Source organism: Eulemur rufifrons, chromosome 17 (assembly GCF_041146395.1).
Source record: "Eulemur rufifrons isolate Redbay chromosome 17, OSU_ERuf_1, whole genome shotgun sequence".
Classification (NCBI taxonomy): Eukaryota; Metazoa; Chordata; class Mammalia; order Primates; family Lemuridae; genus Eulemur; species Eulemur rufifrons.
In genome coordinates this window covers 81413116-81429744 of record NC_090999.1, presented here as the reverse complement: position 1 = coordinate 81429744, position 16629 = coordinate 81413116, and the positions used below count along the sequence as shown (strand labels likewise).

Sequence of the window (16629 nt, the reverse complement as noted above, 5' to 3'; positions counted from 1 at the left end):
CCAACAGTCTTGCCTTCAAGACGGCTAGGCTGCCTCTCTCTTCTGCAGCATCAAACTTTTGCTCTCCACTGGATCATTCTCAGCAGCATAAAAACACCTTCTACTAGTCCCCACCGTGAAACACAACCCAGCAATAACAAAGACCCTTCTTTGATCACACATCTTCCCCCAGCTATCGCCCTCATTTCTCTGATTACCTGCTCCACAGAATCCATCAAGATCATTGTTAAAAGATACCATCTCTACCTTCTCACCTCCATTGTGTCTTCAGCACAGTCAGCCAGGCTTTGGTCCTCCCACCCCATGAGCACAGCCCTTGTCACGGCCTCCCTATTGCCCAATGCAGCCCTTATGTCTTTGTTCTCCTCTCACTCAGCCTCTGGACCCCGAACATTCTCTCCTTGAAACACTTTCTTCCACAGAGTTCTGGTTTTCTTCCCTTCTCACAGACCTCTCTTAGTGCCCTCCTCTTCTTGTCTGTGGTCACCTATTTGAGGGCCCTAGTCTTAATTCTCAGATTTTAATTTACACTATCCCTGGATGATCTCATTCAGTCTTATTTCAAATATCTTTATACAGAGATGAAAGCCAAATTCACATCTTTAGCTCCAATCTCTCTCCTGGGCTTTAGAGGCATTTATCCAGCTGCCTATTTAATATTTCTACCAGGATGGTCCTACCTTTGTGATCTTGTGTTGTTTAAGTTTACCCCTGAAATGGAGATGATAATAGTACCAACTTCACTGTTATTTGTGAGAATAAAGTGCGCTCAAAACACTTATAACAGTGCTGGCACAAAGTAATTGCTCAGTAAATATACTACGTGTTGACTTGTTTAAATTCCCTACTAGAAGTATGAGAGAAGGAAATGCGTGTGTGTGTGTGTGTGTGTGTGTGTGTGTCTAATTCAACAATGAATTCCCAAGGCCTAGAACAGTGCCTGGCATATGGTGGGAGCTCTATATTGATTGAATAAATGAATCAATTCCTTTAAAGAAGGAAAAGGAAGTACCTACAGAAACCAGCTCAGTTGCCCCAGGTTGCCTTGACTGGAGGAGTCGTCAGTGGCTTTTTTCTAACTTCCCAACATTACCTTTGCAATCTCTCTTCTTATTGACCAAGCCCTAGGAATGTAACTGTGGCATTCCTGCCTCTAATATCTGTTCTGTGGGGCATGCTGGTTTATTTTCTTTGAAGATGTAAAACATAGGGTTTTCTGGAACTTATCGATAATGTTTTTTCATTTAGACTCGGTTTCAGCAGCACTTAGTAGAAACCTAGAAAGCAGTTTTACCACGTAAAAATATATATATTGGGTATGACACGAATAAAATTTAACGAAGACAGTGAATTTTCTTGGCAGATATGGGACTAGGCGGGCAGAGTAGGCAGTTGCCTGCAAAAATGCACAAACCCCTGTCGGGGCAGAGCGACGCCCCCGGCCCCGCCCCGCCGCGCCCCGCCCCCCATCGCGCGCCCTCCCGCACCCGGCTCCGCCCTGCGCCCGGCCCCGCCCGGCGTCCCGGCGGAGCCTCGGGGAGCGGTCGGCAGCGGCGCGAGCGAGCCGGGCGCGAGCCCCAGGTCCGGGTGGGCGCCGCGGCTGGGGCGGCAGGCGAGGAAACATGGCTGCCTTGACGACGGTCGTGGTGGCGGCGGCAGCCACCGCGGTAGCCGGGGCTGTGGCGGGGGCGGGCGCGGCCACCGGGACGGGCGTGGGAGCGACGCCGGCGTCGCAACAGGTAAATCGAGGAGGGCCGAGAGCCGCTCTGGCGGTGGGCGTGGGGCCGCGGAGGTGCAGGCCCCAAAGGCGGGACGGGTCCCGGGCCCCCGCTGAACAGGTGTTCCTGCAGCGCCGCCCGGGGGCGGGAGGCGCGGCGTTAACCTCCCTTTGCCCGCGGCCTGGCACGCGCCGGGCGTTGCTCTTTGTTGGCTCGTGCGTTTAAGAGCTTTTACAGAACCACCTCCATGTGGGTTTGGAGTCGAGGAAGACCTGCGTGGAAATCCCGGCTCTGCCTCTTCCTAGCCGTGTGATAGGAATATATCCTCCCCGCGACTCCATTTCTTCTCTAAAAATTGGGACTACTAACGTGCACCTCCCCGAGCCGCGACCGGGTCTGGGGAGCCCCTGGCGCAGAGCTTGGTTGGAGACAAGACTCGGTGCTCAGTAATTGGTGGCGGCTCGGTTATTGTACCGGCACTGGGAACACAGGAGCAATGAAATATGGGACGGTACGAGGCAGAGGTGTTTCCACAGATCGGCTCGGGACCCCCTTCTCCGCGGTGAGGACCAGATATCTTTGTTCAAATGCCTCAGCTCAGTGAGACTTTCTGTCATCTCCCTAAACGGAACCCAGTTACCCAGCACACCTAGTCCCCTTTTCTGATTTTATTTTTCCCCATAGCACTTATTACCATATGATACGTTACATATTTTATTTGTATTTTTTTAATTGGCTTTCTCTTCACATCCTCCACCCCGTGAGAATGTAAGCTTCATGAGGGCAGAAATTTGGGTAAGTTTTATTCAGTATTATATTCCTAGCAGCAAGAACTGTGCCCGTTGTGTAATGCCTGCAACATAGTAGCATTCTCGGAGTATTTGTGGGTCAGTCCAAACCCGAAGGAAGGCAGGTGTGAGCTGGGCACAGGCTCTTTTTCCTCCTCTAAGGGAACACAGTGTCTTTACAGTTAAGGAAATTCCAGCTCAGGCAGGTTTTCTCTCACATCCTCTGTAATTCTCTTTATTATGCTAACTCTGGCCAAGTATCTCAGGAAAAAATATAAAATATATAAAAATATGTAATATACAAAATATTTTTTTAAGTACTATATTTAAAAAATGGGTGACCCCAGTTGTTTAGCCACCTTGTTGGCTTTCTCCATGAAACCCTACTGGCTTACTCTAGTTCAGAGTGATTTGTTCCCTAAATTCTTATAGCCATGTTTACCTCCTGACTTGCATTTCTTACAAGTTGCCTGAAATTGTTATTGGTCTACCCCTTATCACTCCACTGTGGCGATTCTCAGAGGTGGTATTTGCCCTTCCAGGGTTTGGATCAGAATCACCTCTGGAGCTGTTTGAAACATAATGTCAGTCCCCTAGACCTATGGTCCCCAACTCCCTGTCTGTGACCTGGTACCAGTCCATGGCCTGTTAGAAACTGGGCCGCACAGCAGGAGGTGAGTTGAGAGCCAAGCTTTGTCTGTGTTTACAGCCACTCCCCATCGGTCGCATCACTGCATAAGCTCCACCTCCTGTCAGATCAGCACCAGCATTACATTCTCATAGGAGCTCGAACCCTACTGTAAACTGTGCATGTGAGGGATCTAGGTTGCACCCTCCTTATGCAAATCTAATGCCTGATGATCTGAGGTGGAGCTGAGGCGGTGATGCTAGCGCTGGGGAGCAGCTGCAAATACAGATTACCATTAGCAGAGAGGTTTGACTGCGTAATAAATGTAATGTGCTTGAATCATCCCCAAACCGCTCCCCAAACCCCAGTCCGTGGAAAAATGGTCTTCCATGAAACCAGTCCTTGGTGCCAAAGAGGCTGGGGACCACTGCCCTAGAGAGCATTTAGCAACATCTGGAGACGTTTCTTGGTTGCCACAGTGGCGGGGGCCAGGGTAAGAGCAGAGGACAACCCTCCACAGCAAAGAATTATCCAGTTCAAAATGTCAGTAGTGCTGAGATTGAGAAACACTACTTTATACCAACTCACCACTTTAGTAGCGAAGGCAGGAAATAGCTGAAAATCACTACAGTATTGAGGTAGAATTCCTGAAATGTGTTTGGGCTTAAAAAAAAAATTAGGATCACCGTCTGCTATATTGTGATAATTTTGAGGAGTTTATGTGTTATCCATCTTTGTAATTCCCCCGCCATACCACACACACTTACACATACAAATACTACAGCCTAACACCAAACTTGAATATTTGTCATATGATTAAATGAGTGAATATTCTTATTAACCCTTAATACTGAAACCAACTTACGTTTGCTTGAGAAGAGATTAATTTTCTTGATGACAATTAGAAATGTCCACCAAAATATCTAAAGTTTCTGTCATCTAGGGCTTCCATAACAAAATGCCACAGATTGGGTGGTTAAAACAACAGAAATGTATTTATTTTCTCATAGTTCTAGAGGCTGGAAGTCCAAGATCAAGGTGCTGTTAGTGTTGGTTTCTGGTGAGGCCTCCCATCCTGATTTGTAGACAGCCACATTCTCACTATGTCCTCACATGGCCTTATCCTCTGTGTGCATGAGAGAGAGATCTCTGGTATCTCTTCCACTTTTTAATACTGGTATATTATTTTTTCATAATTCCTCTTAGCTATTGCCCTTTAAGACTGATGACCACAAATCTCTTTATCCTCCTCTTAAATGCCATTTCCCTCTTATTCCCAGCTACTGTTGTCTTGATTATTTTAGTTGCTGAATTATGACTTTTCTGAAGTATCTCTACGAGCATCACACCAGTGTAATGCTGGTGTTGTACCAGGATAGGGCTGTGTTTTCTGTTTAATTTCTAATGACCTTCTCTCTGATGAGCTGAATTTTGTGGACTTGGCTGCCTGGAGTAGCCCTTCAGTAATAACTACATTCCTCCTCTGACTGATCACTCAACATGGTTTTCCTCTAGAAGGTCATGCACATGCATAGAGCTGTGTGTATGTCCAGGTGTGGAAGGCTGAATATGGTTTCCCAAGGGTATTTACTTCCTAATCCCCAGCACCTGTGAATATGTAACTTAGCACAGTGAAAGGGACTTTGCAGATATGATTAAATTAAGGATCTTAGGGAGATTATCCTGGCTTATCTGCGTGGACCCAGTATAATCACAAAAGTCCTTATAAGAGGGAGGCAAGAAGATCAGAATCAGTAGTAGGACATGTGATGATGAAAGTGAGAGGATGGGGTGATGTGAGGAAGGGCCCACGAGCCAAGGAATAAAGGTGGGGCCTCCAGATGCTGAAAAAAGATAAGGAAGTAGATTCTCCCCTGAAGCCTCCAGAAGGAATGCAGCCCTGGTAACATCTTGATTTTATTTATTTTTTATTAATATTATTTTTAATTGATAAATCATAATTATATGCATTTATGGGATACAGTGTAATGTTTTGATATGTGTATACAATGTGGAATGTTTAAATCAAGCTAATTATCCATCACCTCACTTATTTTTTGTGGTGAGACATTTTAAATTCTCTCAGTTATTTTGAAATATACAGTACATTATTATTGACTGTAATCTACGTGCTGTGCAATAGATCTCAAAACTTATTCTTCCTGTCTGCCTGAAACTTTGTACCCTTTGACCAGCAACTGCCCATTCCCTTCCTTCCCTTCCATCCACCCTCTGGTAACCATCATTGTACTCTGTAGTTAATTCCACATACAGTATAAGTGAGATCACTTGGTATTTGTATTTCCATGCCTGACTTATTTCACTTGGCATAATGGCCTACAAGTTTACACCTTGATTTTAGACTTGACCTCCAGAACTATAAGGGAATAAATTTGTGTTGTTTAAGCCACTAATTTCATGGTAAACTAATTTGCCTGCAGCAATAGGAAATACCAGGAAAGACCTGAGAAGTCCTTATGCCCTCATCTTTGGCTGACTTTGAAACTCTGTGCAGGCAAAAGGAAAGAGCTAAGGTAGAGTTGTAAACTACCTGCCTGAGTGTTGGAGGTGTGCCTTAGCATGCACAGATCCCCTTTCCTAAAGGTAGCAAAGGTTAGGAAACTTACTGGTTTAAGCATGTAAGGAAACCTCTGACCAATTATTAGCTGACAACCAAGCCAACCCAACTAAGCTAACTAAACAAACAGCAACAATAATAAACAGCAGCAAAACAAATTCTGGGGAGTAGAGAGAATCTTATTTTCAGAGTTGCCACATTATATTATTTTAAGTGGTCAGGTTTTAACAAAAAAAAATTATGAGACATGCAAAGAAATAAAGTATGGTTCACACAGGGGGGAAAGAGCACTAAAAAGAAACTCTCTGAGGAAGACTAGATATTGGGCATACTAGACATAGACTTTAAAAGTTATTTTAAATATGTTCAAAGAATTAAAGGAAACTATTTGTAAGGAACTAAGAGCAAATATGAGAATGATATCTCACCAAATAGAAAATTTGATAAAGAGACAAAAAATATAAAAAAGAATCATATAGAAATTCTGGAGTTAAAATGTAAGAACTCACATAAAAACTTTATTAGCCAGGACTCAGTATCAGATTTGAGCTGGTAGAAGAAAAAATTAGCAAACTTAAAGATAGGTCAATTCAGTACATCCAGAGTGAAGAACAGGAAAAAAAAAAAAAAAAATGAAGAAAAATGAACAAAGCCCCAGAGATCTGTGGACACCATTAAGCATATTAACATATGCATAATGAGAGTCCGTTAAGGAAAAGAGAGAAAGGGGCAAAAAGGACAAAACGATTGAAGGAATAATGGCAGAAAACTTTCCATATTTGATGAGAAACATTAATCTTCACAGTTTTGGAGCTCAATAAACTCTAAGTAGAATAACTCAAAGAACTTCATATCTAGACACATCATAATGAAATGATCAAAAGGCATAGACAAAAAGAAAATCTTGAAAGTGCCACCAGAGAAGTGATTAATTACATATAGGGATTCCTAATAAGATTAAACAGGTGATTTCCTATCAGAAACCATGGACACCAAAAGGCAGGAGGATGACATAGTCAAATGGTAAAAGAAAAGGACTGTTAGCCAATAATTCTTTGTCCAGCAAAATTATCCTTTAAGAATGAAGGAGAATTTAAGACATTCTGAGATAAACAAAAAACAAAGAATTCATCACCAGCAAAACTGCCCTATAACCAATATTAAAGGAAGCCCTTCAAGCTGAAATAAAAAGACACTAGAGAGTAAATCCACATGAAGAATAATATGAATAAGGAGCACTGGTAAAGGTAAATGTATAGGTAAATCTAATAGCCAGCATAAATGTATTTTTTTGTTTGTAACATTTTTCAGAAAATAGAGGAGGAGGGAACGTTTCTCATTAGAGTATTTCTTATTCTCTAAGGCCGTTATTGCCCTAATACCAAAATCGTATAAAAACATTCACAAGAAAGAAAAATACAGACTAGTATCTATTGTGAATACAGACACAAAAAATCCACAACAAAATATTAGCAAAGTAAATCTAGCAACATATGAAAAGGATTATACACATGATCAGCTGGGATTTATTGCAGACATGAAAAGTTGGTTCAACATATGATGTATTAATAAAATCAAGGAAAAAAACTACATGGTCGTCTTAGTAGAAGTAGAAAAAACAGTTGGCAAAATCCAACACCCTTTCATGATAAAAACAGTCAACAAATTAGCAACAGAAGGGAACTTCCTCAACCTGGTAAAGGCATCTGTGAAACAATTTCAGCTAACATAATACTTAATGATGAAAGATGGAAAGCTCTCCCCATAACATCAGGAATAAGACAAGATTGTCCACTCTTGCCAGTTTATTTACTGGAAGTTCTAGTCAGGGCAATTAGGCAAGAAAGCAAATAAAAAGCATCCATATTGGAAAAGGAGAAGTAAAATGATCTTTATTCACAGATGACATGGACATGATCTTATTTATAAAAAATCCCAAAGAATCCATAAAAAACTGTTATTAATAGAACTAATAAATAAGTTCATCAAGGCTATAGCATACAAGATCAGTATACAAACATCAATTGTATTTCTGTGTACTAGCAATGAACTATTCAAGAATGAAATTAAGAAAATAATTCCATTTACAATAGTATCACAAAGAATAAAATACATAGGAGTGAATTTTCACAAAAGAACAAAATTATACTCTAAAAACTTCAAAACATTATTGAAAGAAATTAAAAGAGATGTACATAAATGGATATTTCATGTTTATGACTTTGAAATTTTAATTTTGTTAAGATGGCACTATTCCCCAAAACTGATTGACAGTTTCAGTACTATATAAAAATTTCAGCTTTTTTTTTTTTTTTTTTGCAGAAATTTACAAGCAGATTCTAAAATTCATGTGGACAATGCAACATACCAAAAATAACTAAAATAGTCTTGAAAAAGAACAAACTTGGAGGGCTCACACTTTTTAGTTTCAAAACTTACTTCAGGCCAGGTAGTGGTGGCTAACACCTGTGATCCCAGCACTTTGGGAGGCTGTGGCAGGAGGATTGCTTGAGCCCAACAGTTCAAGACCAACCTGGGCAACATAGCAAGACCCATCTCTGCAAAAAAAGAAAAATTAGGCATGGTATAGCTGTAGTCCTACCTACTCAGGAGGCTGAGGCAGGAGGATCACTTGAGCCCAGGAGTTTGAGGTTACAGTGAGCTATAATCATGTCACTGCACTCTAGCCTTGGCTGCAGAGCAAGACCCTTTCTCAAAAAACAAACAAACAAAAAAACTTACATCAAAGCTACAGTAATCAAACACTGTGATATTGGCATAAAGATAGACATATAGATCAATAAGAGTCAAGAAATAACCTACACTTGTGGGCAATTGATTTTCAACAAGTTTACCAAGACAACTCAACAAGGAAAAAGTACTCTTTTCAACAAATGGTGTTGGGACAATTGGATATCGACATGTAGAAGTTGACCTACCTCACACCATATATAAAAATTAATGTGGATCAGAAACCTAAATATAAGATATAAAACTCTTGGAATAAAATTAGGCTTGAGTCTTCATAACCTTTGACCAGGTTGGGTTCTTCTACATAACACCTAAAGCACAAGCAACCAAAGATCAAATATATGAATTGGACTCCATCAAAATTAAAAACTTATATATTTCAAAGAACTTTATCAAGACAGTGAAAAGACAAGTCATAGAATGGGCAAAAATATTTGCAAATCATATATATGCATTTTTTTTTTTTTTGAGGCAGTGTGTTGCTCTGTTGCCAAGGCTGGAGTGGTACAATAATACCTCATTGTAGCGTTGAACTCTTGAGCTCAGGTGATTCTCCTGCCTTAGCCTCCCAAGTAGTAGCTGGGACTACAGGCACATGCCATCATGCCCAGCTGTTTTTTGTTGTTGTTTTTGTTTTTGGGGGGGTAGAGAGAGACAGGGTCTCTCTCTGTTGTCCAGGCTAGTGTCGAACTCCTGGCCACAAGTAGGTGATCTTCACTCCTCAGCCTCCGAAGAACTAGGATTACAGGCATGAGCCACCATGCCTGGCCTGCAAATCACATATTGATAAGGATCTTACATTGAAAATATACATTAAAAAACAAAATTATACCAAATTTAAAGAACTAATTGGCTTTTATATGTGATTCATGAATTGGGTCAGCATTCTATTCTATAAAATAGAATAATAGCTCCCACAGGGCATGGCAGAACAGTGGGTTTTGTAAGATAGGAACAAAGAAACAGAACAATAGAAAAAAGTGATTGGTTATGCTGTGTGTGATTGGGCCCTTTCTGATTAGTTGCTGTCAATCTCCTATTTTCAGGATAAATTGGTCTGTTTGGGAATCTACCTCTTAATGTTTCAGTTTGATTATGTGTTACTTAAGGCTCTATTTTGATTGGCATGTCTGTTGAGGCCTAGTTCAGGAGCACAGTCCAAAACAATGGCCTCCCATAAAAACTGTTTAACATATATTAATAACCTTTAATAATTTAACAATTAAAAGACAACCCAATTTTAAAAATTAGAAAGGAGTTAAATAGACATTCCTGAAAAGAAGTGACCAATAAACACATGAAAAGATGCTCAACTTCATTAGTCATTATGGACTAATCCAAACCACTGTGAGATACCACTTCACACCCATTAAGATAGCTATAATAAAAAATAGATAATAAGTATTGATGAGGGTGTGGAGAAATTGGACCCTCCGTACCTTACTGGTATAAATGCAAAATAGTATAGCCACTGTAGAAAACAGTTTGGCAGTTCTTCAAAAAGTTAAGTGCTTGAAAGACATTATCAAGAAAGTGAAAAGACAACTCAGAGAATGGGGAAAATATTTGCCAATCATATATCTGATAAGGCAGCAGTCCCCAACCTTTTTGGCACCAGGGACTGGTTTCATGGAAGACAGTTTTTCCACTGAAATGGGTGGGAGTAGAGCTCTGGTAGTGATGTGAGTGATGGGGAGCGGCTGTAAGTACAGATGAAGCTTCACTCTCGCTCCACCACTCACTGCCTGCTGTGCACCCTCCCCCTTTCCTAATTTTCATGGAAGACAGTATTTCCCAAAGGAGGATAGGGGGTGGTGGGGGTGGCAGTGGAGCTCTGTGGCCCAGTCCCTAACAAGCCACAGTCTGGTACTGGTCCACAGCCCAGGACTTGGGGACCACAGTGATAAGGGACTTATATCCAGAATACATAAAGAATGCTTCTAACTCAAAAATAAAGGGGCAACTCAGTTTTTAAAATGGTGAAGTAAAAAACTAGAGTTACCTTATGATCTAGAAATTCCACTGCTAAATATATACCTAAGAGAATTGAAAATACATGCACACTAAAACCTGTACATAAACGTTCATAGTATAATATTATACTATTATGCATATTGGCCAAATAGTGGAAATACCTCAGTTGTCCTTCAGCTAATGACTGATGAGTGGATAAACAAAATGTAGATCCATATAGTGGGGTAGTATTCAGCCATAAAAAGGAATGAAGTATAGATTCACAGTACAGCACAGATGAATCTTGAAAACATTATGCTAAGTGAAAGAAGCCAGACAGAAAAGGTCATATATTTTGAGAGCCTATTTTTATGAATTCTCCAGATTAGGCAAATCCATAGAGTCAGAAAATAGGTTAATGGTTGCCAGGAGCTGGGAGGAGGGGAGATGGAGAGTGACTGCTAATGAGTACAAAGTTTCCTTTTGATAGGGTGAAAATATTCTGGAACTAGATAGTGGTGATGGTTGCACAACTTTGTGAATATACTAAAAACTACTGAACTGTATACTTTAAACAGATATATTTTATGGTATGTGAATTATATCTCAATTTAAAACACAATCTTCTTACTTTTAATTCCCATCATCCTTGTAGTCCTGGACATGATCATTTTTTGCCTGTATTGCTGTACCAGCTACTTCTCTGATCCTCCTGCTTCCAGTCTTACCTTACCCCACACCCACCCCTCCCACCCATTCTCAAAAAAACAGCCAAAAAAATTTTCTTAAAGAATTAAATGTATTATGGCATTCTCCTGCTCAAAATCCTTCAGTAAAATCCAGATGCTCTCTAGGTGACCTAAAATGTCTGTGTGATCTGGCACACCTATCTCTCTATTTTCATCTCCTACCAAGCTCCCCCACCTTTACTAATGTCACGTCACAGTTGCCCTTTCTCTGCTTGAGCTAGCCAAAGTCTTTCCTGCCCTCGGGCTTTCGCATATCCTGGTCCCTCTGTCTGGAACAGCCTTCCCTACTGCTTTCTGTTCATGGCCTGCTCTCCTTCCTTCCTTCCTTCCTTCCAGACAGAGTCTCACTCTGTTGCCCAGGCTAGAGTGCCATGGAGTCAGCCTAGCTCACAGCAACCTCAAACTCCTGGGCTCAAGCAATCCTCCTGCCTCAGCGTCCTGAGTAGCTGGGACTACAGGCATGCGCTACCACACCCGGCTAATTTTTTCTCTATATATATTTTTAGCTGTCCATATAATTTCTTTCTATTTTTAGTAAAGACGGGGTCTCGCTCTTGCTCAGGCTGGTCTCGAACTCCTGAGCTCAAGTGACCCTCCCGCCTCGGCCTCCCAGAGTACTAGGATTACAGGCGTGAGCCATGAGCCACGGCACCCAGCTCTCCATTCTTTCTTAAAGTCATTCCTCCAAGTAAACCTTCTGTGGCCATTCTAACTGAAAAAGCAAACCTTTGACCCACTTTCTCCATCTCAGCAGCATTGTTTATTTCCTTAATAGCACTTACTGCAGTTGATAGAGTTTTTGTTTGTTGTACTGCTTGTCTACTTCTCTTTAAATCTGTTTTCCCTCACTAGACTTTAAGGCAGGGGACGTATCAGTGTGGGTCATCACTGTTTCCCCGGTGCCTAACGCAGCCCCTGTCACATCAGAGTGATCAACACATATTTGTTAGATGACCAACTGAATGAATTAGATTATTTTGTAGATAATCGCTGGACATTTAACATTTTTTACTTAGTTTAACATTTTAAGGTAGATTGTCCTTCTTTCAAAAATGTGCTTTTAAAAATTAAGTAAGATTGGCCCCAAAATTATCTTCCAAGAAACTCCACTATTGATATTTTATCTCTCTAAAAAAATTCCATATTCATCTGTTTATTTATCATTATTGATGATAAATTCTTTTTTGCTCTCTGTGCAGAATGATGGCTGTTTTAGTACTTCAGGTGGAATTCGTTCTTTTCACCTTCAAAATTGGAAGCAGAAAGTTAATCGAACTAAGAAAGCAGAATTCATACGCACAGCAGAAAAGTTGAAAAATCAGTAAGTATAGGAATATTATTTTCAAATAACATTACTCGTCATTATACAATAGACAATACAAAATTAACTCCATTCCACCCTACCAGATTAAGTTACAAAATTCTAGTCACTGGCCTGTCAAATATAACAAGAGAAATATGGGAGGTGTGAAATGGGCAAATGATAATAAGCTATTTAATATAAAGTTAATTATAAGTAGAGTTCTTTGAATTTTATTTTTATATTTTGAATCTGTGTATTTCAAGGGAAACAAACCAGCTATTTCTTTGAATTTTGTGTATCAAAAACAGATTGAGTACATTTTCATTTTACAACTGTATAGTTAAGTACTTGGTATATATTTTTGAGTAAGTGAATAGTTTTCCGTTTTTTTATTATATATGTATGAAAGTGCTTTACAAATGATGTGCATCATATATTTAAATTGTTATTATTCTTATTTTACAAATGAGGGTGTTGAGGATCATAGAGCATAATATCTTTCCATTGGTTATATGATTAGTAAATGGTTGATTTAGGGACTCAGCCTGGCTCTAACCACTGTGAAAGCCATTGTTCTTCTTATTAACCAGTGCTGCTCTTCATTAAGCCTGTTTGAGTACGTAGATATGATCTCACTGAGGAAAGCAGTGAATAGTTTTAATGAAAAGGCTATACTCTTGAGATTTTTTTTTTTTTTGAAATGGCTCCTTGGTTTTTGCCCTTCTCAGATCCATTTTGCACATTATGTTGAGGCTAACTGAGAACTTTCCATTTATTTAAAATTTTTAGTGTATATGAATTTTTTCTTTAAACCACCAGTGGTATTTATTGAATGTTCAATGTTGTCAGCAGCCCTGTGATATGATAAATGAGGAATAATAAAAAGAATTAAAACTCAAAGCACCCTACTCTAGCCCACAGTTGAGAGCTTTATAAAAACACTTCTTTGAACTTATGAAGAATCAATTTGCCAGAGAACTCAAGAGAAAAGGAACCTATTGTAAGGAATGATCTCTGGACCAGAATTAGTGGCATTTCTCTGTTTAGAGATTCTGCCCAAAAAAACGTGTACTGTTTGAATTTTGAAAAGTCATTGCCATATTGTAGCTTTTGGAGATTAAACTCTCACTGCATATGGATAATATTTATATCTTTTTCCCCAGCTTTATTGAGGAATGATTGACAAATAAAAATTATGTATGTTTAAAGTATACAATGTGATGTTTGGATCTATATATACATTGTGAAGTGATTACCACAATCAAGCTAATTAACATATCCATCACCTCACACAGTTACCTTGTATGTGTGTGGTGAGCATACTTAAGATAAACTCTCTTACTAAAGCATTTTCATTATGCTAAATAAAAATAAGCCAGACACAGAAAGATAGACACAGCGTGATCTCACTGTGCAATTAAAAAGAAATCTAACTCATAGAAACAAAGAGTAGAAAGATGGTTACCAAAGTCTTGGGGTAATGTGGTGGGGTGGGGATAATGAGGAAATATTGGTCAAAAAGTACAAGTTAATAAATTATAGGATGGGTAAGTTCTCAAGACCTACTGTACAGCATGGTGACTATAGTTAATAATAATGTATTATATACTTGAAATTGCTAATACATCTTTAATGTTTAGAATTTGAGAAAACACAATTTTGTTTTATTTCCGAAATGTATTACTCTAGATAGAATTAGATTCTGGATTAGGGATTCTGGTTTATGTTTCTTTCTAGATAGGGGAGCGTCCACCAAATGGTTACTATCCATACATACAGCAAACCAATGTGTTTGTTTTACAATTCTGATTAGGCTTTTCTTTGTTAGGCGCTGGAAAAACTCACTGAAAGAATATTAGAAAAACCCATTGGGGCTGGGTGTAGTGGCTCATGGCTGTAATTCTATCACTTTGGGAGGCCAAGGTAAAAGGATCACTTGGGCTAGGAGTTCAAGACCAGCCTGGGCAAAATAGCAAGACACTGTCTTTACAAAAAAATTTTAAAATTAGCCAGGAATGGTAGCATGTGCCTATAGTCCTACCTACTTAGAAGGTTGAGCAGGGGGAGAACCACTTGAGCCCAGGAGTTTGAGACTTCAGTGAGCTGTGATCATACCACTGCACTCTAGCCTGGGTGAGAGAGTGAGAGAGACTCTGTCTCAAAAAACAAAACAAAACAAAACATTGGAAGAGTGTTTGTATCCAGCAATTCTCATTAAACACAAAGGAAAAGACACAATTTGTAAAATTCGTAATATCATTTTTAGGATAGATAATATATTCACATGGTTCAAAAATCAAAACATGTTGACTGGTACCCAGTAGAAAGTCTGTTTCGCTCCTGACCGCAGCCACTCTTAGTGTCCTTACAAAGATATTTTGTGTGTTTATAAGGAAATGGAAATACATATTCATATTTTCCTTTTTTGCATAAGTGGTAGCATACTGTTCACACTGCTTTGCATCTTTTTTTTTTTAATTTAAGAGTATATCTTAGATACCAAGGAATTGTTGATTTTTGTCAGCATGATTAGTGGCATTGTAGTTATGTAAGTCAAATATCTATAATCTCTAGATATGTACACGGAAGTATGTTGGGTGAAATTGCATACTGTGGTGGATTTACTTTAAAATACTAAAGCAAAGAAAAGAAAAGATAGATGAATAAATGAAACGAGAGCCAAAATCGAATCAGGGTGATATGAGGGGCATAACGTGAGAGTATATGAGAGGGATCAATTTCTCATTCTCTACTTTTGGATATGTGTAATATTTTCATACGAAACTTTGTTATCAAAAGAGTTATTTCAGGGATCTTTCCCTATCAGTACACCGAACCCAGTACCACTGCATTGTATTCTAGTGTATGAATTTAACATGATTTATTTAACCAAATTTATGGATATTTAGGTTACATTCAATCTTTTGTTATAACAAACGTTGTGGTTAATTGCAGTATTCACATAGGTCCACATTATTTTGAACATGTGTGAGTATATCTTTAGGATAAATTCCTAGAAGAAAATGCTGGGTCAAAGGTACATGAATTTGCAAACGTGATAAATATTGCTAAATTTCCCTCCATAGGCAATTTACAATTCCACCAACGATGTATGAGATGACCTGTTTCCTCACAGTTTTATCAACAGCATATGTTATTTAAACTTGTTATTTTTTTTGTCAATCTGATAGGTGTACAATGTTACTGTGGTATAGTTTTAATTTGCATTTCTTCTGTTCTGAGTGAAGTTGAGCATCTTTTCATACATTTGGCAATTTGTTTCCATTAGTACATTTTGAATGTCTTTATAGGTTAATATTTTTAATCTGGGAATAGTGACTCACAGCTTACTGTCATAGCTTATTCTGTGTCCATGGCAAACGTTTCTATTTGATCATTGTAATTTCCCCTACCCTGACCAGAGCCTAAATGGGCTTCCCAGTTCTCAGCACAGGACCCCAGGAATCACCCTCAATCCATTAGAGTTGCCAAGAAGGCTGAAATCTATTTGACATTTCATTCTACCCCTCACTTCCTCTCACAAACAACACAGCTTCCTAAACACACATACTAAAATATGAGCCCCTCAGCCTTTGAGGCAGCCAGGTAGTGCCTGAGGCAGTCTCATCTGTTTACCCCAGTGTGTCTTATAGAGACCAAATTTTTCTCTATGTGTGGCAAAGTGAAAAAGATTGGGAAACTTTGCCTTAGATAGTTGCCCTTCTGGTTGTATGAAATTTAGTTAATGGCCAGAGACACTCCACCACTCATTAAATCCAGGATTAATGGAGAAGTATTCGTATTAATTTCCACCTTCTGGGAGAAGGAAAACAAGGGCTGAGAAAATTAATTCCTTTGCCCAACCAAAAAAGTTCCTTGATAGTATTTTGTTTTCTTTTGTTTTAGCCAAGGACTTAAACTAAAACTTAGAACTCCTTACTGGTGGATGGACTAAATCCAAGGAGCAAAGTTGAGATGAAAGAAGCTTTGAAGTAAATGTAGACAATATCTCTTAAATATACTAAATTTCCTGTCTTTGTAGCTAGTTTGCTTCTCAAAGTTTTAGTTTTATTAATAACAGTAATTTGCATTTCCATTAGCACAGTTATACTGTGCAAAGATTCATCACATATATTATCTCATTTGATGTTAATAACAGCC

General features: G+C 39.2%; 1 protein-coding gene across 1 annotated transcript in view; it reads left to right on the top strand.

Annotated features, from left to right (window-relative positions):
* Positions 1-1540: 1540 nt before the first annotated feature.
* The window catches only part of CCDC112 (coiled-coil domain containing 112), a 28223-nt gene continuing 13134 nt past the window's right edge, over positions 1541-16629 (top strand). The window contains exons 1-2 of the mRNA XM_069492251.1: positions 1541-1739; positions 12365-12486. Coding sequence (XP_069348352.1) covers positions 1623-1739; positions 12365-12486 — 239 coding nt within the window. The 5' untranslated portion in view covers positions 1541-1622. The remainder of the gene's footprint in view (positions 1740-12364; positions 12487-16629) is intronic.